General features: G+C 36.7%; 1 protein-coding gene across 1 annotated transcript in view; it reads left to right on the forward strand.

The window, feature by feature from the left end:
- Window positions 1-21,352, forward strand: part of LOC105387834 (protein dachsous) — a 202,661-nt gene that overhangs the window by 2,015 nt on the left and 179,294 nt on the right. The window contains exon 2 of the mRNA XM_038119021.2: window positions 2,307-4,059. Coding sequence (XP_037974949.2) covers window positions 2,347-4,059 — 1,713 coding nt within the window. The 5' untranslated portion in view covers window positions 2,307-2,346. The remainder of the gene's footprint in view (window positions 1-2,306; window positions 4,060-21,352) is intronic.

The following is a 21,352-nucleotide window of genomic DNA, read 5'->3' on the forward strand; positions in this document are numbered from 1 at the left end:
GTCAAACAATTTAATTAAGCCCGGTACAGTAACTTTTTTATTTATCAAAATGATTAAACCGAATATGACTCCGTACATGAATAATTTGAAATTTTTGGTAGACCAATTTGGGCCTCACCTTTTCTGCAAATTAATCTAGTATGACAAAATTTCTTAAATAAGTCGTCTGTTTATCACTTGGACTTGTTTAGAGTGTCTCTCGAAGGCTTAACGGTTCCACAGATAAGCCGGCTCCAACTGGAAGTTTATAATTGCTTCTAAAAATGTCACTCACAATGCCGCCGAATCATCAACTTTCCTTAGTTGTTGATAACTGGTTTATTGCGTTTTAGAATAAATAGATAATGTGCTTTATAAACTACAGTTAATATAGTATTTGAAATGAATTTAAGAAAACTCTACAAGTACATGTACATGTATTCTAAGACTAGTTTGTGAGGCAATATTTGAATGCAAACTAAGCTTTTACCGAAAAATGCGTGTGGTAATACAAATAATTGGGGATCAGGGTATTCTATTCAAAGCCTTGTTTTCTTTACAAAGGGACGTCTTCAAAATAGTTCAAAATGCTATCAACGGGCCGCAGGTAGAAGCTTAAAAAAAACTTATCTTCTTCGTTCTCTTTTTCCCCGATGACTGTGTAGCAATTATGAATTATTAATAGAGTTTTAAGAGTCTTCGGAGATGATTCGAAACAGAAATAGTCGGTGGTTAAGATATGTTTAACGACTCTTTTACTTTAGCGGATAGTAAGACTAAATTCAGTTTAATGTTTTGAAATTTAATTAAAATCATTCAATTATTGTAGAGTCTACGTATCACTTACTATACCTATAAGATCGGTAAAGAAATAACAGAGCTAGACATACATTTATTTGATCTAGAGTATTTTTATTTTTATTGAGAATTACCTATATGGTTGAATGTTATTTTTGTGAGTTTGTTTACTTTTTAAATGTTGAAACATAGCCAGAAAGGGTTCACCTATATTTTTTATGGAAGTAAATTAGCACAGCTTGTAAATAAGCACAGCTTGTGCTCTTAAATCAAAAGTAAGGCAAACATAACTTTCACTATGATGGATGACTAGTAACATTAATTAAGTAATTGTAAAGATGGTTATCTACAGAAATGATTGGCTTATATTCAACATGGACATTCAAATCATTACTTTGGATTCAATAGAAATTTAAATTTGGTGTTCAATCTTAGACGCCATGTTAAAATTATCGATGTGTAAATTGTATTGTCAATCGGTAGCGTAATTATAAATCTCATTAGATTCATTATTTTAGTAACAAAACTAAACTCAAAACTCTTTTTATTGAAAAATATTTTTCTGTACCTATAACATACGTTTCATTTTTAAACTTTATTAAACATCTTGTATAATGCCATACAGTAACAATTCTCACAGTTAGTAGGGGGTGAGTGTCAGCACTATTATTCTGAGCCTCATCTGCCTTGTAGATGACCGTCAATTAATAAATCTTCCACGCCAACTGCAGTTTCTTCCATACAAAAATAGCCTTGTTGTGTATCTTCATGCAGAATTCCTACTTTAAGCATATACGCGGTAGAACAAAAACCTTTTGACTGTGTAGACCAGTATAGTAAGGCTGAATTAACACAAGTATGCATTGATAATTAAGTATTTATCGACTGTTCTGTTTTTATTGGCAATGTACACCTGAAAGTCGGCAGTTTTATAAGTTATTCTGCCTAGATGTATGTATACATCCTACGTAGGCAGGGCTATTGTTAGTTAATTAAGCCTATTCTGTTAGGGCCGTGTACTGATTTCATTACGAGGACACACTTTTTTGCAATTCTCGTTGCATGTGGTTCTTCTGAGGTATGTGTTTGGTCTGTCGGAGCTTTCAATAGGTTTTACAAAAGCTGAATACTAATAGTATGGTAATGCCGTAGGTTCTGTAATGATCCCGTAATGGCTGTCGTTTCATGTTTGTGCATCTATTGAAAAGTTTATGACGGTTGAGCTCAGCCTGGTCGCAAGCTGCTAGATAATAACTATAATAAGAGAGTGTAAAATAAAATTCATTGAATTTCATTTATCAATATTTATACATAACCACGTAGGTTGAAACGTAAAATGTTTTTCCATGGGAGGATAAAATTTAGTTTATAAATGTGTTCCCGGCTTATTCCATACCAAATTTCATAAAAATCATAAATCCATACGCACGAACTTTACCGTTTACAATACAAAAATAAAAGTAATTTTCAATTCCTGTGTCGAATTTTTTACTGTTCCAAATTTGAACGAGTGCTATTTTTGTTTTCAGATTAGGTGTAGTGACAATGTGCGTGCGGTGAGGCCCGGCGATGGCGCGCGCGCTGCTGCTCGTGCTCGTGCTCGCGCTCGCGCTCGCGGCGGCCGAGCACGTGCGGGACTTCGCCGTGCGGGAGAACGCCCGCGCCGGCGCGCTGGTGGGCCACCTGGGCGACGAGCTGCCCGACGCCGCGCCGCCCTACACCATCGTGCCCGTGCCCGGCAGCGCCGTCAACGACGACCTCCGCATAGACCCGCACACCGGCGAGATACGGACCAAAGTGCCTCTTGATAGGGAGAATAGGGACCACTACGCGCTCGTCGCCATCCCGGCCAGTGGGGACAACATCCGTGTAGTGATACGGGTGCTGGATGAGAACGACAACGCGCCCGCCTTCCCCGCGCCCGTCATGAATGTCGAGTTCTCCGAGAACACGCCCCGGGACGTGAAGAGGAAGCTCAACCCGGCGCGCGACCGCGACCTGGGCGCGTTCAACACGCAGCGGTACAACATCGTGGCCGGCAACACCGACGCCGCCTTCCGCCTCTCCTCGCACCGCGAGCGCGACGGCGTCCTGTATCTAGATCTACAAATCAATGGCTTTTTAGATAGGGAAACAACGGATCATTACGAACTAGTGATAGAGGCTCTAGATGGTGGCACGCCGCCTTTGCGCGGGACAATGACTGTGAATATCACAATCCTAGATGTCAACGATAATCCGCCCGTGTTCGCGGAAAGCGTTTATTCAGCCTCTATCGCGGAGAATGCCACCGTGGGCACTCCTATTCTAAAAGTCTCCGCTACCGATAAAGATTCTGGTGAAAATGGACAGATCGAGTATTCGATAAATAGAAGGCAGAGTGATAAAGAGAATATGTTTAGGATCGACGCCGAAACAGGGGAGATCACTGTGAACAAAGCTCTAGATTTTGAAACAAAGGAGCTGCACGAATTAGTTGTTGTCGCGAGAGATAAAGGGGCGCAAACATTGGAGACAACAGCTTTTGTTTCGATCCGAGTGACGGATGTGAACGACAACCAGCCCACAATAGACGTGATCTTCCTGAGCGACGACGCGACGCCGAAGATATCGGAGTCCGCGCAGCTCGACGAGTTCGTCGCTCGCATCTCCGTCCACGATCCCGACTCGAAGACCGAATACTCTAACGTGAACGTAACTCTGAGCGGAGGCGACGGCCACTTCGATTTGCGCACGCACGATAACATAATCTACTTAGTAGTAGTTGCGTTGCCTTTAGACCGTGAATCCCAGTCGTCCTACACGTTGAACGTCGTCGCGACAGACAAGGGCTCGCCGCCGCTGCACGCGTCGCGCATCATCAGTCTGCGAGTGACTGATGTGAACGACAACTCTCCTGTGTTCACGGAGCTAGAATACAAGGCTAGCGTGCCTGAAGCGGCGGCGCCCGGCACGCCGGTGGTGCAGGTGTCAGCGACGGACGTGGACGAGGGGGAAAACGCGGATATTCGGTACTCTTTGCTCCCGACCGCGCAGTCAGAGTGGTTCACCATCGACGAGCGGTCAGGGTTAGTGACGACACGTGCGCGGGTGGACTGCGAGACCAACCCGGCGCCGCGGCTGACGGTGCTGGCGCGGGACGGGGGCGCCCCCGCGCTGTCCGCCACCGCCTCGCTGGTGGTCACGGTGCTGGACGTCAACGACAACGAGCCCATCTTCGACCAGTCCTTCTACAACGTCACCGTGCCCGAGAACGAGGCCGTCGGCAGCTGCATTTTAAAGGTCAGTTCTTGAGATGTTCTTTTGTTATATAGTTTTGTAAGGGTCTCCAAGCAAATTTTGTTATAATTCCTATCATATCAGTAGCTATTATTAACCGACTTCGAAAAGAGGAGGAGGTTCTCAATTCGTCTGTATGTTTTTTTTTTATTTTACTCATATAAGTTTAAACTTGTAACACAATATATTCGTTTATACATACATGAGTACTTCATTTGGTGGAAACTTCTTGCTCACTCAGTTTTGTGTATGTATGTATTGTGTTAAGTAAATAATCAATTTATATCTATCTATAACACTTTATTCTTGGCAATTGTTTTGATCTTTCACTTGAAACTAATTTCACCCAGGAAGTAGTTTTTCACTCTATTCTGAACGAGCAGAAAGATTAATCTTACTCAATTTCGATTCGAAATAAGCATACCCATTTCCTGCTAAGTGAAAGTTCATTCAATTTGCTACCAGTAATTTGCGTTATTTGATTAAATTGCTTAGCCCGTGTTATCAAATGTCAGTGGAAATGCCAGCGCCTATTGCACCCGGGAACCTCTGACTCTGTTGTCTTTCGCTTTGTATTTTAATGATTTGTTGAAAGCTCGATTTTATGTCGAGTAATTATAGTACTTACACAATACTCCTCCAATGGGACCCGATGGTTCCCGGCAAAAATAACGATCAGCAATAAAAGCAGAAACAATTCCGCTTATCTCAAATACTCATTGAACACACAAAAAATTGCGTCCGAAAATTCAGCACCATCGATTAGCGAAGACAGATCAATTTCGCTTATCGCTTGTTCCCGCTGCACCCTGTGAACCGACGAATTTGTTAAAAAACTCAATTTTCATTAACTCTTATCAGGCGAATCCGGGCCGACCGCGCTCGTAACTTACGCGAGTTAATTTCTTTTTAAAATATTCCACTATATTGAAGTAGTTATAAATAAAGCGGGTGCATAAATCTATCGGGTCGAGTGATGCCAGTTTGGGCGTGTGGCGATGCACATCGCAAATTGCGATCTAAATTGAAAATTAAACAGGAGTGGGCAGCGAGCGGCCGCGGGCGCGCGGTGCAACACAGTCCGCTGCGCCGCGCCACCTCTGTGTTTCCTCTTCCTATTTTAAATTGTTCTCGAACTCGTAACGGTTCCTGAAATTCGATTTTCACCCCGGACTCCTTTGAACTCAACTCTCTTCTCATTTCCCCCGCGTGAATGTAAGCGAACGTGTTACGCAATAGCAGTCATTAAACTTGAGTGTTTGTAGATACGGTACCTTTCAATATAACTAATTAAATCAGGCCGTGGGCAGTTGATACGATAACAGACAACTCCTAACAATTTCTGTACCAACACGTGGGCTGATCTGACACTTTTTAATTATTAATTTATGAACCTGACACTTTAACTAATTGAAATAGCATACTTAGAACGTTAATTAGTGCGAAAGTTTTCAAATAGGCAGGATTACATATTAATTATGTATGCTTAAACTCACAAGTAAAAGTGCATACTCCTCTCTGGATTCTTGTTTCGAAACGCACTACGAAAGAATGAATAGTGAAGCATGCCGTACAATAGTTACACCTGCATACGATTATGCCGCTGCACGATCCACGACTGTAATCGATTACTCGATTCTTATTCCGAGCTCTATTTCGATCATTTGTCTATGCCTTCGAGAATTACGAATCTACAGTTTCTGGCACAAATTCTGTTCTATTTTTAATTCAAAAATCTAGGCAAGAATTATACGAAAATTAAAATGTAAAGTGTCTATTTAACAAAACGTTTTCTTTTGAGTTTTTTATGTAATCTGGTTTGCAATATTAGTCACCGACGTCGTCTAGCCGGCGTTGTGAGTTGGTATATTTTAAATAAAACGTAATTTATGTAGCGACGACACATAATATAATTCTGTGCTTAAATTCTTGACATTGACTTTGATGGAATGTAGATTTACGAAAGTACCGTGTGTGGGAGGACTGATTTAATATGTTAGTAAATCCGATACTAGGGATTTTCTCACCGGGAAAAAGGTTTATGTTCGTACGTTTTTAAGGTAAACTATAGCATGTAGCATGGTTATCGTTAAGTTATAAATACCCATGTATGAATATAATACACTCGATTGAGTAATTAAGTAGAGCCAGTGACAGAATATACATATACCTAACTAGGTACAGTTCGGTTCAAATAACTTGATAGTCAAGTTCGCAGCGATTACACTTTCGTACCTTGTCAAACTTATAAATAATTTATTCATTCTTTCAATGATTGTAACTTGGTGAGATTGATAAAGCACAAAAGTGTTATCGCTGCCAACTTCAAAACTATCAAGTTGTTTGGACCCAAATGTACTTACTTAAGTATTTAAAACAGTAGCTATAAATAATTCTAAACACACAGAACGTGTTCAAATGAGGAATTATAATGAGCGATAAATAAAATCGCATTTCTACTTGCATTTCAGTTAATTAGGAGATACTTAAGTTTTCTGGAACGTATAAAACCCATTAAGCTTTTACTACTAGTTTCCTGGTTAACAATCTACGCAAATTAATACTTTTCAAACGTTATCCCGTTCAGTTGACAGCTGTGTGGCCAGCTTTAGAAAATTAAAAATCACTAAACTTCTATTTATTACAACTTTTATTTAGAACTGATGTTATCTTTATCTTTAAATATCTATTTTCTACTTTAACTTTTTATTAGTATGTTCAGTTCCTCCCCTTCCCTACCTGCCTATTAAACTTCCCACTTAGCATTAGAAGAAGCCAAGCCGTCATGAATTTAAAACACACAGACCACCTATAAGCAATAGGTTTAAGCGGCTTTTGATTCAGAAAAGCCGGTTTTAAACCAGATCACTGCCAATAATTGCAAAAATAATCCCGAGATTACCGTAACCCCTTAGGCAGGTAACACTGCCGGTAGCGGGACCCAGGGGGGTCACTCCATATGACGAAAAACTATGTTTCGGAGCGCTACTGCGCGAGCCACGGCTCTATCTCGTGGTATTAAATGTCCTGATTACACAAAAGCTCTCTTTGGTTCGTTTTTCGTCAGTGTAGAGTAACCCTCCAGCTCTGACGACCGCGTCTTCAATATCCCGATAAGATACAGCGGCCATTTTAGATTCCGCGCGACCGTTTCTATGGCAACCGAGAGACGCGCGCGTAGGACGCGAATTTGTTTTTTTTCTTCCTCTTTATGACTGATAATGATGAGCGTATTTTTTATGTCTCTGATTGACTTTGATGGTTTTTTTTACGGGGAAATAATTTAACGATTTTGTTATTGTGTGTGTCGTAGTAACGCGTGTTCTATATGATTAATTGAATCTGATTTTATCAAAGTTTATTACTTAAATATCTACATTCAGTTCACAAGTTACATAACTTTTAGTGTAACCTAATGTAGGTATATAAGAAAACGTTAAATATTAATCGTTAATTTGAATAGTAATAGAAAAAATATTTACAAGTAGGTACTTAATAAAGAAAAAAGTTTATTTTTTTACAAAATATTCGCACTAATCGTCAATTTCCTGCCGGTCTTTTTCTAAAATGTCACAGATTAAAAGCGGAATCGCAGTGAATCTCTCACAGTATATCTAAATTGAAGTGAGCATTCATAAATTGGTCCAGGACAAAGTAAAACAGGATTCCAAGCTCGAGGATAAGGTCTTTTATGTTTAATAGTCACGCAACTGTTAATGATGTAACTGAACTTAATTTATGAGGTCATTGCGACTCTGCGAATAAAACTGAGTTTACATGCTATATTATAAGTATCAAGGATTCATGTATAAAAACTCTTGTATAAAAGTTCGTGCAGTTTTTGCCATCTGTACTTTACTAAGAATGTTTTCTCAATAAATATACGATCTAATACGTATAATTAATGAGCCGATAATGTTCTCAGGTATATCTTGACTGTGTTTACGCGTCACTCTAATTATTCTACTCTCATTTTGCTGCACGCACGCGTTGCGTGGAGGCTTAGAAAAAAAGCTAAGTTAGATAACGTTCTGTGTTCATATTGTCTCTACTAGACTGTGTGTACCATAGAGTTTGGCCCACAAATATTGTTTACTTCCCTACATCAATAACACATTTCAGTCTTTTTTCTAGTGAAAAGAGAGTCTGAGAATCTAAATTTTTGTTATGTAGATCCCAAGTATATTATAATATAAAAAATATACATGAAATACAACTGCACTAGCGTGCCATAAAAATTTGCGGTCAGTTGTCAGTCGCTGACTAGGCAGGGTGCGGCGGACGTATACAAGGTACATTGGATATTACCTTAATTGGTAAGGCACCCTAAATGATGAATGAATGTGGTGAACCGAAAAAACTATATTCACGCTACAGGATATCTATAGATGTAGTTACTTGTTAATTCTATAATTAAGTAAATTTCACAAATACAGACTTGCAACTCAAACACCGGGGTAAAGTACAGATGCACGGATGCTCATTGCGTGTAAACGTACTTACAACTGGCTGCAATTTAACGGCATAATGATTTGAAAAGCGAACGAACGAAATCGAACGTATTTTTCTGCATTCGTAAATTTAGAAAGCTTAACACGTTTGCTGTGTCTATTTGAATATTCATTAGAGAAAAACTGTGATGGAAATTTGTTTTATAATTTAATTAAAACGTTTAGTGAAGTCTATTAATGATATTTTTAATTATAACTTGCCTCAATGGTAATGGTTCTCGGAAGGTTATTTAATACATATTATAATAATGTATGTAAAATAAGGGTTACCTAAGTAGGTATATCTACCGATAGTATATTTAGGACTTAAATAGAACATTCTACAGATAAATGAGGTAATTTTCATGCTGCGATTACTATGACTATATTTTTGCTAAAACCGAACAGAACCGTAGCCATATCCAGATGTATTTCACGGATCCCTGTTGACTACTTGGTTGGGAGTCGCCGCGGCTCACAAGTACTCACAACTCATAATTACCTATGACCTTCATCCGCTTCATTTGTAAAAGTCTTGTACAAAGTGCGTTTACGCCGCTTTTTATTATAACTCTGAGACAGACCGGGGTAATTAAAATACAGTATCGAATTAATATTCTTTGGCTGCATAAAAAGGTTTTCGCTGCCTAGTGGACCCTTGGTTATTAATGTTTTGTTTTTTTTATTCCTTGCGATCTTGTCTATGCGTTTGTTTTTGAGATTCTGTAATTTTCTCGAGCAAGCTTTAACTTTATTAAGTTGCTATTCGGCCAGTAAAACATAAATCGGTTTTATATTTTCATTACGGTCTTAACATTTTAATTTAGTTTTAATTACTTAAGTAGGTAGTGTAGGTATCAATTATAGTAGTAAGCTTAATGTTGTCCGTAAATTATAATAAACCTTGTTTATGGTCCTCTAATGTTTAGTTAAAGCACACTGGCACATGAGAAAATATATCATACTGTCACGGACACGAAAAGGAGACATTCTGAATTTGAATTTCAAAATCTCGCGCAAACCAGCGATCACGAACCATCGGTGGCATTTTCATTTCGTTTTATTTTTAAACCCATCTCGCCGTGCTTACGTCTAACTTGTTATTTCTGTGTATGTCCGGTACATTTCAACCTGTATAGCTAATAATGTAGCAAAAAAGATCGTATTGCTCGATGCATTCCCACAGCGCGGCGGTTCATTTCTTTTTTTGCGCAACTAGGAGTGCAGGGGTGCTGGCGCGGCTGTTGGTATTTATTCCTTTGCATTTTTCCTGGAAGACTCAACTTGCGCTCATGGTGACATTAATGATGTAATCTGTGGTTTTTGTGATGGCACAGATAAGAATTGTTATTAATCTGTGGGGTACTTATAAAAAAGTTTATAGAGTTTTGTCTCAGTTGTGTAGTTTATTAAGAATTATCATTTTCAAAAATATTTAACAGCAAAGATTCAAATAAACTTACAGTGCAGTGGACCTCTTTGGTCAACTTTTTTTTTAAAACATGGTGTCTGTAATCCTGCAGCCCTACAGCCTCGAGTCGTAGATAAAGCGTGTCCATCAGCACGTGGATCGCGGGACAACCGTGCAGGAGCTGTCAGTGTCTCTGCGGTCGCCATCTTGAAAAACCTTAGACTTGCTCGCTTGATCATTGGTGAATCTAATTATTCTTTTTAATAGGTAATGCTTTTCGTAGTATAATATTCTTCATAAGTTTAAGCTTTATGATGATAAATAAGATGACTTACGCAGATTTACAGTAAATAGTGTGTGCTAAGATTCTAAGATAATGTAGATAAAAAAGGGACTGGTCTATTTGTAGCGCAAGCTTTTTGACGTCCTTAGGCTTTCCAATGCTTTTCTTTTCTCATCTGTCTGCTTCCATCATTGCAATATATTTCTCTTGACATGATCTTGCAAAAGCACAAATCCCGTCTCGCAATTAACTTTTATTTTAACTCAATGCAACTATTCATAACTAACCTGACCATTACCATAATAAAATAACAATACTTTGGCGGCCATTTTACAAGACACACGGCATGAGATCAGACCACCATCATGTTTCCAATTTCACGCATTCCCGGTTGCGAATATGCTGCTAAATCGCATTACCATCCCTACAACTTCACTTCGCTTGTATATTCGTTCAGCACGTGGCTATCCACTAGCCATGTCGGACAGGGAGCGGCTGTCGGCGTGGCGCGGTGGCGGCTGACGAGGGACGCCATCTTGGAAAAACTGGCGGGAATCTAGGGATTAGCGCTGCGTTCATGCAGCCGCGAAATGTTAAAGAGGTTTTAATCTGTGGCAGTTTGGTGGCCGGCTGTAAAGTTTTGTCTTCTTTAAAAAAATACGATAAGATCTGTTAGCATTATTAATGATTGAAGTGATTATACGAATAGTAGAGTTTACTCTTCTTAACATTTCTTTGTAATACCTATGTACTTAAAACTCTTAATGCAATTAAACAGGATTCACATAGCTAGGCATAAGTAGATCATATCGTTTCCAACTTTAATTAAGATTTTCTTTTTTAGATATGAAATAAGTGTTATTTGTAATATTCCAACACTCTAAAGAGAGCAATTAACCTTCATATAAATTAACTTTCCTTTGTTTTAACTAATTTACTAATTTATATAGCTACAACTCTATCTTGTTGTGTTAAACGTGCCGCTTGCACGTCAGCTTCCGTTCATTAGTTTTTCGTCAGTATAGAGTAACCCTACTGATCTGCAAGTCTCGTCACCGATGGCAGTAACGATTCATCGATTCATCGGATGAAGAATCGATATTTAAGAGGGTGTATGCGCGACATCGGTCCACGGGGCGTCGTCTCGATTACTCGACCGCGGCAACGACGACTCGCGGCGATTACATTGTGCGCTTGGTGCACGAGCGGTAGCGGAAACGCCACAAAAAATATACCTACGTATTCTTTTCTAATTTTTTATATAAAAAATACTAATGTATATGTTTATAATCAACATGGCAAGTTGTGATATACCATTGTATTTTATATACCTACTTATGAAGAGATACAACAAAGGTTCCATCAGTGTACTTTCGTCGTCCGCTGCAACTGTCACCAAGTGTACATTCCTAAAACTCATTTCGATCCAATTCATATTCATTTCGGAAGGTCAATGGTATTTAAAACGTTTATTTGCAGATATAATACAGTTTATTACAAAATTACCTTGTTTAACTGTTTGTTCGCAATGTTCAAAGATATTTTAAATTCAATACGTTCCTTAATTACAAAAATGTATTTTTTGCAGTTTACCTTTTATAAATGAACTTTTGGCATAAACTAGTAATTATTACAAGTTGGCAACTCGGAATTTCTACTTGAAATGTAATTTTACAAGATTAAAGCTACAATATCCTTTTAAATCATTGGATATCCATAAGATTGGATATTAAACGCGATATCAACCGCAAAACAATTAAATTTAATCGTAACTGGATTTCAACTGTATGTCTGGGCATTAAAGTGCAATGTGGCTCGTGGGATGGCAATGTTTTTTTTTATTTTATCTGCCAGTGTGCTAGTCTTTATTTAGTATGGATGCAAAAAGAGCAGTGAAGGTTGGAAGGTTCAGTGCCAATTTCGCCATAATGGGTTAGAGCATAACCAGGGATTATTGGTTGACTTTTGACACATCTGTCAAGAATTTAGTATGTAGATGACGTATTATTGATCAACCAATACCTGGTTACGATTTAACCGACTATGGCGAAATTGGAGCTTTTTCTGATAATATTTAGCGATCGGTTTACGATAGAGAGTATTGGATTGTTAGTTTACCTAAAGCACGTGTTAGATTTTTCCTTCGTGATGTACGATTTGTGACTAGAACTTTCTTTTTTGGCGCGCGTTGAATTCTAATGTAAGGAAAATATTGTATAAACTTATATTTTTTGTTGTACTGAATTTTAATGAATCATAAATATGTATAGTTTTATTATACTATCAGTATTATCACACAAGATCTTTAATTATTGAATCCTATACACCTATATGTGTATAAAACATAATTTTGTGTGATTATATGTATAGCTAACGATTTGTGGACCAAGTTTAGAAGATTCAAAATTCATAAATAAAAATGTACATCTTAAAAAAACAAAGGTGTGTTCATACTATAAATAATATAATAATATATATAGTATGAAGTATATATATTATTTTTATATACTTACTATATTATGTTCTATCACGATGCCTTTGGTTCGCAAGCTCGTTAAACACAAAACGCGCCGGCATTCCTTATAGCGCATTTATGCAGACGTGTTTATCAAAAGTAATCTACATAATGTCTTTAAGAATACATCCTAACACTGGGCAGTAAAGTAATAAACCAACGATGTTTTATACTAACTAGGTGGAGTGTCAGTACAAAAATAACGACTCTACAAATAACACCTCACTTCTGAGCTCTTATATTTGGACTAGTTTGATTAGAATATTTGTTTTTGTATGTTTTTTGCTTTGTTTTTGTGTGTGACAGACCATCTTGTTCGGATATCGTTAATCTAAGTACTAGGCTTGGCGTAGGTTGGCTGGAAGAAATTTTTGGCAATAAGCCCGCCTTTGTATACGTTTTGTGTTTTGGTTTGTAACTGTTCTCTTTTATGTTTGCTTGTGTATGTGTACAAAAAAGTGTATATAAATAAATAAATAGGGTTCAGGAAGCGATATCAAAACTTGATGCACAAAATTAACACCCGGCGTGAACAGAGTTGCTTCTCGAATCTCGAATACTTCATATAGATACACAGACACGTTAAACTTATAGCACCCCTCTTTTTCGTCGTAAAACTATTACTGTTTTAATCAATATTTTGCTATGCAAAACTTCATAACAATAAATTTGTATTCCCACCAAAATACCTACAACATTCTCGTTCTCACTTTTATTCATTCGATAAATATAACATTAACACAAATTTAGCAACAATATAAAGGTTAAATCGATTTGTCAACGATGCCTAACTTAATCAATAGGTAATATCATAATTTTATGCCATTTAAAACCTTTACCGAAATGGCAAATTCAGCATATCGCCGGCACAGCCTTTCTGTTGTGGCACAGAGCCTACAGATATGAGTTGTGTAAATATGAACCATAGAGTACTCGTATGTACTTGTTTCGTAACTAGTAGCATTCGACTGTACATAGTGTACATACGAGATACATAATTTTGTTGTTCTCAAAGGTTGAATTTGAAGTTGGCACTGTGTGTGAAACGATAAATAGATTACAATGTAGCCGACATTTTAAAATTAAACGAGAAGCATCTCTACCGTAGTTAATTATTTATATTGACGAAGATAATTAAAGAAACATTATCATGTACACTAAGCATTAAAACGCGCATCATTTTTATTACAACTTTTTAATCCCAATGGCAAAAACAAAACAAAAAACTTACAAAAATACAAGTTTTCCAACGAAACCCATTTGGACCGACGACGACGTCTTCCTTTAATAAAAGCTTGAGCGTTTACTGGACGAGCGAGGGGGGCACAGGAGTTGCGGCGTAGAGGGGGGAGGTGGGAAATTATAGGGCTGTCGACGCTCAGCGGCACTTAATGACGGATGGTTGAATTGGTGGACGATCGCCCGCTTAATGAGAATGGTTGGCAGCCCTGGATCCGGCGCGCAGTGGAATCCACCCGTTCTAATTTCAAATTTCGAGTTTTTCTTTTTCTTCTGGCCAAATGGTGATGCGCAAAGAGTTTTTGAGCTTTAAAAGTAGGTCGTGTATCTCAAACTATTCTATTTTAATAATAATATTAGGTGGGTATATTGCTAATCCTACCTTATAAACTACCTGTATGTATGAAAATGTATTTTAATTCCTAAAATATATAGGTACTAATACTTAATCTACTCGGAATAGGAAAAGGATAACTATTGTGCATCCTTGAGATTACGATAAAAGTTTTGAAAAATCCAGTTGATCGTAAAGCTAACGATAATCGCTTTAATTCGCAACTTTATGTTTTCCACGAAAACAATAAACTTTTATGGCGGGATACCATTTTGGATTTTAAATGTGTAGTACATTTTTACATCTTTGACTCTTAAGATCTAAGCAAAATATGGAATAATATTATTAAATTTAATTCGTATTTTATGTATTATTTGATTGCTTAACTCGATCGTAAAATGGTACTCAATAAATATGGCTACTAGGTAAGTACCTCCTAGAAGAAGTTATATAGGTACATATAATTATATTTTTACAATAAATTGTGATAAGCTACTTATTTTTTCTCCTTCACTTAATAATGAGAGTAACTTGTTCTTACATTATGCACATAGGTACATGCTTACTTACATAAAACAAAATACACGCTCTGAACTTATAACATCCCCGTTTTTACGTCCGGGGTTAAAAAAAACCTTGTGCAAGGCTGCTTCTTAATATCTTTGGAGAAATTTATCGACGTTGGCTTTTAAAAGTCGTAAGTCACATGATATTTGGTATCAAGTCGATACTGCCTTGGTTTATCTCGGGAACATAGAACCTTGGGCTTCGGTATAGTTCGACCAACTATTCACAACTTTTGCTGAGGGCGCTGCCTCCCTTTTAAACAGCAAAAAGGCGATTAGTTCAAATAAATAGTATGTATCATAAATACAGCTTTTTCTTCGTGTTAATCTAGTGTAATTTGAAAAATTATCGCTATTCTCTTGACATGGCGTTACTAAATACATACCTCATTAATTTTGCCAGTTAAGTTGCGATTCTAACCCGAAGTTCCAGACACAGTGGTCGCAGTATACGAGGGGAAGTGTAAGCTATCATGTTTCGATAATTTGAGCCACGCTCGCCCCTACATTAGCTGATTTATATTTAGTTCCACAGACGTGAGCTATCACTGTATATGTTTTTTTATTTATTTATTTGTGTATTTCTCCTCGCATTGATTAGCTTCTCGTGATCCTGATTTTGCTTGTGTTTGTAAAGTTATTTCGTTTCTATGGAAATGGATGAGACAGAGTAAAGTAGATAGGTGCCAGATTTATAAATGTGGTAAAAATAACAACAGTGGTAAAGAAAACTTAATAAGTGCCTTAATAAAATATGTTAGTGGCTCGTTTTCCGCGTACGACTATGTGTATATTTTTTTACAAAAAAAAAAACGCTTAATATTATTTTTATTTTTTCTGTCAATAAACATATATAATTATACTTAATAATAATAAAATTTATATTTTTCGAGTATTATTAAAAAATACCTAGATACAAACAAAAGATGAGATTTAATACCGTAATAGAGAATATGCAACTTTAAGTAACGATTTTAACATATGAAATTTCAGTAAAAACAACAGTCCTGTGTTCGCGAGCGCTGCCCCGCGGCCGCGGAGAATCGGCAACTTGCAATTAAACCATAAATTAACCGCCGATTCTTCATCGATTCCTCGTCGGATCGGACCGCAACCAACAATCACATTCGAACATAATAAAAGAAACAAACGAAACGAACATCGAAATGCAATGCAGCGCTTTGCATGATGTGCAATCATGTACTGTTAGACCTCTGTTCGACTGAAACCACACATTTGTGCTCTTTGGAATAAAGCCTAGGATTGTATGAGAATGTATGTGTTGTTCACGTGGCCGAGTGTACTAATAAGTATGTCTGGAAAAGGTAGCGTGTGATAAAAACGCTGATAAAATTATGATTGCTATAACAATGTTGGAGTTATGAGTGTTGAAAAGATTTAATGTTAAGCCGATTTATGTTAGCTTCTGTCTAGGTTCTACACTTTTTATTAGTGAGATACTCTTTTTTACAATGAACTAAAGCTGATTTAAAGTTTCACTACACAATTTAGGTATTCGAGATATAATAATACGAATGCAGATCTGATTGCTCGCATTACTTAATGGGTTCTATAAAACAATTTATTTACTTGATCTAAAAGCTCATCCATTAGTTTTAGTGGTTAAGGAGCATCGAAATAATTTTATGTGATTTTTATTGCCAGAATCTAGAATCACGAGGCTAGCTTAGACAATTCGTTGATAGAACCTGTCAGTCTTTCTTTTTAAATTGGCGACACTTCCTTATAAGAAGCCATTCCGGTTTCTCAAACTATGTGAAAATAACCATTTTGTTTCGTAATCTAAAACTATTCTTTGTTCGAACTTTAACGACGTAATTGCGGTGTCTGACTGACATAAGTTAAGAATAAAATATATAAAAATATCATAGTGACACTTCATTCATGAAACTTATTTATAGGTATTATAACTATGCTAATGAGATGGCTAGTTCAGTTTGTTGATATATTTGATTACTTTTCTATATATTATGAATATTGCTATATCGGCACGTTGTTTTGTTTGGGAAATTGTAAGATTTATAATTTACCTGTTAGGTATAGAGAGAGCATAATGTTCCAATATGGAAGAGGCTTATTACCAACTGTGCTTTCCGGGTGCATAATATAGCATAACTGCAATGTTTAGAGATTCAAATTTCAAAACAATAACCAAACTGCACCTTTGATTTTGACCTAATCGAAGTCACCTTTAGTAGTGAAATAACGACATCTTAGTAATTTATTTGAATAAACCCCTATTTTTTACTCTAAGAACCAGTTTTAAAGAACGTCGATGTCCAAAACACGATTTCCCCATCACACTAACGACCAGAATGGACTGCTCTAAAAAAAGATAACAAAAAATCGCTTACTCCAAATACCTCTAAAATTTTCAACAAAATGCATAGACGAAACATACTGCATTTAGCAACATCATTGACTTGAATAAAAATGAAACAGCACTTGTTTTTTTCTGGAGCGTCAAAGCTGCCAGTAGTGACGATTAGGCTCTAAATAAAAACGTTTCTCTCATCGCAGAGATAACACACCTCCGCGTCCCGCGCTCAATAAATAACAAACGAGACACCGCCAGAATTAATCCAGACCTCAGGTAATACAATACAAAAATACACAATTTAAAGCTAACATTATTACTAATTCTTATTGACAGCTGCGGCCTCCATGCTCGAAGTTTGTTCTCTTTGGGTCAGTAAAAAGGTCGTCAACCTGATTTTTTTACTCGTTTAATTCTTTTAAATACACCTCTGCGTCGTTTGCATATTATCACGGCCTGATCTTTGGGAGCTCGCGGAGATTTTACGTGAAATATTTGCCGATGACACGTTTAAGTGCACGACTTGGATAGATTTTAATCACTCGGCCGGAATCTAAAACGCGTCTGAAATTCGGGACATTTTGAGAGAGCCACTTCAAGAGTAATTGAAAAAAAATGTTCATACCTACTTTTGTTCAAAATATAGATATAATCTTTTGTGTTTGTTTGCTAAATTAGTTTGAGCCTACACATAATAGTCTTTCTTCAGGAAACTGCTGTTACTATGGCATAGGAAAAGATGTAGTGATGTCCGCATATGCGCGCCATCCTTCTCTCGCAGCCCCTAGATGTCGCCAGGCGGCATGCGAAGAAAAAAGGCCGTCTATATCTGTCAAACTCAACCTTCATGGTTAATAGACGTTAAGCGGGAGTGGACACATACATAAACATCAAACTATACCTCTACATGGGTAGGCAGAGCCGGCAAAAAGTCAAATCAAGTGCGATTTCGCTACAGGAGGCTCGCTATAAGTTTGATACTCGTTCTGTTTTAAATAGAATAGAAGTTGCGGCGAATGTTTAGGGAACGGTTAGTAAATTGTGAAAAGAGTTGTGGAAACAACAACGTTACAACACTCACGGGCAATGGAAAGGTTCCACTGAGAAAAACACCAAATTACTCCTAAACGGCAAATGCTACCTTAACGACGCCTTCTGCAACATTAAAGTACATTTAACAGAGCATCAGGATATTACCAACTAAAATCGGTAATATTTTGTTCAAATTTAACATAAAATGATTTAAAAAAAAATGTGAGTGGAACTTTTTCATTGCCCGTGAGAATGAATTAAGTACCTCCGTGAATATAATTGTATTTGTCTGAGAAAACTGTGCAAAAGGCTGTGCCTGAGATTGTCTTCTGGAAACGTATTTTTAATTAATAAAACTGACACGAAACACTTACTTTGTAGGAGAATTTAAATAAGAAAGCACAATATATATGAAATGGAGGATAAGTTTAGTGTAGAGTTTAGCTGAAACATCAGTAGAGATATTTATACTATTGTACTCGTAATATTATTAATGTAATAATAATTATGGATGCTTGGTTACTATTTTTGATGTACAAGTTCTCAAAGAAAGAAGGAGGTACTGTAAGTTTAAAGGTAGGCATTTAAAATAAATTTAAGGCATTAAGTTCACTCCTTTAAAATCACATATCTCCATAATGTCGAAAAATAAGATTAACTTTTTTGCTTCGCCTCACATCTTTATGACACAAAACGGTTCTTAAGCACTAAAATGCCGCATACAATTAATATGCTAATACACATTTTATTGGCTTTCACTCGAAAAGCTGAATCTCAAAGCTCGTACTGGATAGAGTTCATTTTATTTTGGTCGAACTTGATTTTGGTTGATCAAACCAGTTTTTGGTGATCAGGTTGTGTAAAGTATATAGGCAGAGCAATTTTATCAATAGCTCAGCATAGATTGGCCCAATTCTAAAGTGGTTTACTTAAAAAATATGTTGTTGTTGGTTAGTGAACCACGACTGTATCTCGTATTAAGCGTATGGATGGCATGGTAGCTCTCGTTCGTTCGTTGGTTCGATTTCTGTAGTGACCCCCCTGGTGGTAACCAACAGAGAAAGGAAATGGTTACTTAATCGATGACATTAATTATGGTAATTTAACTACAGGAATTACGTTAAATAGACTTAATTACCAAGTCCTTAGGATATATTTTTATTCAGTTATTCCTTTGCTCTATCAATCTTTCTAATTGACTTCGTTGGGTTGAACATCCGGTAATGTGTGTATAAATGGAGGGTTTTGTCTTGTCTATATATTATATATAAAGGTAAATATCTAATTTAAATAACTAATACCTCCGTAAATATATAATTTCATCAATAAGTAATCTGGACATCATTAAGTTTTTTCCAATAATAAGTATGTATATGTTTTTTTCTTTTTTCATGTTCTCAAAAAGTTACTAGTAAATATTTTTCCTTAGAAACAAACAATAACAAAAAGGCATTTTGACATGTGTGACAACATTTGAACAATGCCTGCTTATTCCCACTATTATCCGCACACAAAGGAAATGTCCAACTAAACCCTTAGCTAAGTAAACAGACGTATGTAATTAGTATTGTCAAAAGCTACTGAATGTAATTACATAATTGGTAATTTTTACGAGGCAATGACTGCGTTAGGACGCCTTTCCACCAGATATGTGCTATGCTGCGATGAAGCTATGTAATTATGCTATAATTATAAATAAAATGTAAGTAAAAGTACAAAATTGGTACGTTATACATTTTGATTCTTAACTTACGATAAAACTGGTAATTTCTTATACGAAGTGTGAAAGTTTTTGATTGATCGGTCGCCATCAGTTCTTGTTTAAATTGAGAAGCTCACACCAACTGTAGTCAATTAAGAAAGAAATGTAAGTAAAATTTAAACTTTCTTTTCGTCACAAAACTGGCTCTACACTCGCTAAATAAAATTGTTACACTTAAGTGTTCAATTGGTCAGTTTTACACAGACCTGCTACATATAATGTTTTTATTTATTGAAATATTCAAAAATTATGTATTTATGATAAAATAACTTTTCATTATGAAATTATGAAAAAGATAAATAATATATTATTATGAAGTATACTTTCTGTTCCTTTTCATTTCATTAGTCACGGAAAATAGACCTATGCGGTAAAGAGTAAGATAGTTTGACTTTTAAGTAGGCGATTCTCAGTAAATATAAGAGTCCACCTATCGGCCCAAACGGATTATCATTAATGTATGGAGACACGCCGTCGGCAATGCCGATAAATTGGACGTGCGTCCGCGTGGTGTGAATATCTACAGGGTGTTGCAAAAATTGTATATTAAGCTGAAACCTGCGTGTGCAGCAGTTCATATCTAAGCCGAATTTTAAAATTCTGATTTCATGGGCTTAGATAACACGCTGCACACGTATGTTTCGGCTTAAGTAGTAGTAGTTCGCCTTTTTGAAACCTGTATACAAACAATACTGAACGATGCACCCGTTGTGTATGATGCCGAAATGTGAACATTTACCTTAACCCGCCGTCTGTCTCGACAAACTCCTTGTCTAGCTCGCGTCTAGCTGCTCCAAATATGTCACAAGTATATAGCGAATATGTCAGCCTACCTGACTTGAGTCACTATTGTCCTCCGAAGTGATATAGCGTGAAGTAACTGACAGGCTGTACTATAGGCATGGTGTGGCCTTCGGTGGGCACAATTGCCCAACTCTAGAGTAGAGACCGTACTCTACCGGTATCTACTCTAGAGCGTAACTAATAAATTGATGTAAAATTAAGTATTGAAAAATATTCTTATTACACCCCGACTTAATTAATAATTAATTTCTGACTTTATTCTTTAGTAAAACGGTCGTCATTAGGTTGAACTAACTAACTAACTCAACTCTCAGTTTGTCAGAAAATAAAATGCAGATAGTATTTTGCTTATAATTATGAGATTCAAAAAGTATTATTTATCAAAGTCCCAAAATGTCTCGTTTTTACTATCTATGGGTACATACAAAATACTCTACAATATTAGTAGGTAATTATACGTACATAAAATAAAATGCCCATTTTATTTGAATAAAATTCCCTCGCTTTATTAAATACAGAATT

The sequence above is a fragment of the Plutella xylostella genome, chromosome 12, assembly GCF_932276165.1.
Source record: "Plutella xylostella chromosome 12, ilPluXylo3.1, whole genome shotgun sequence".
In the NCBI taxonomy this organism is placed as follows: domain Eukaryota; kingdom Metazoa; phylum Arthropoda; class Insecta; order Lepidoptera; family Plutellidae; genus Plutella; species Plutella xylostella.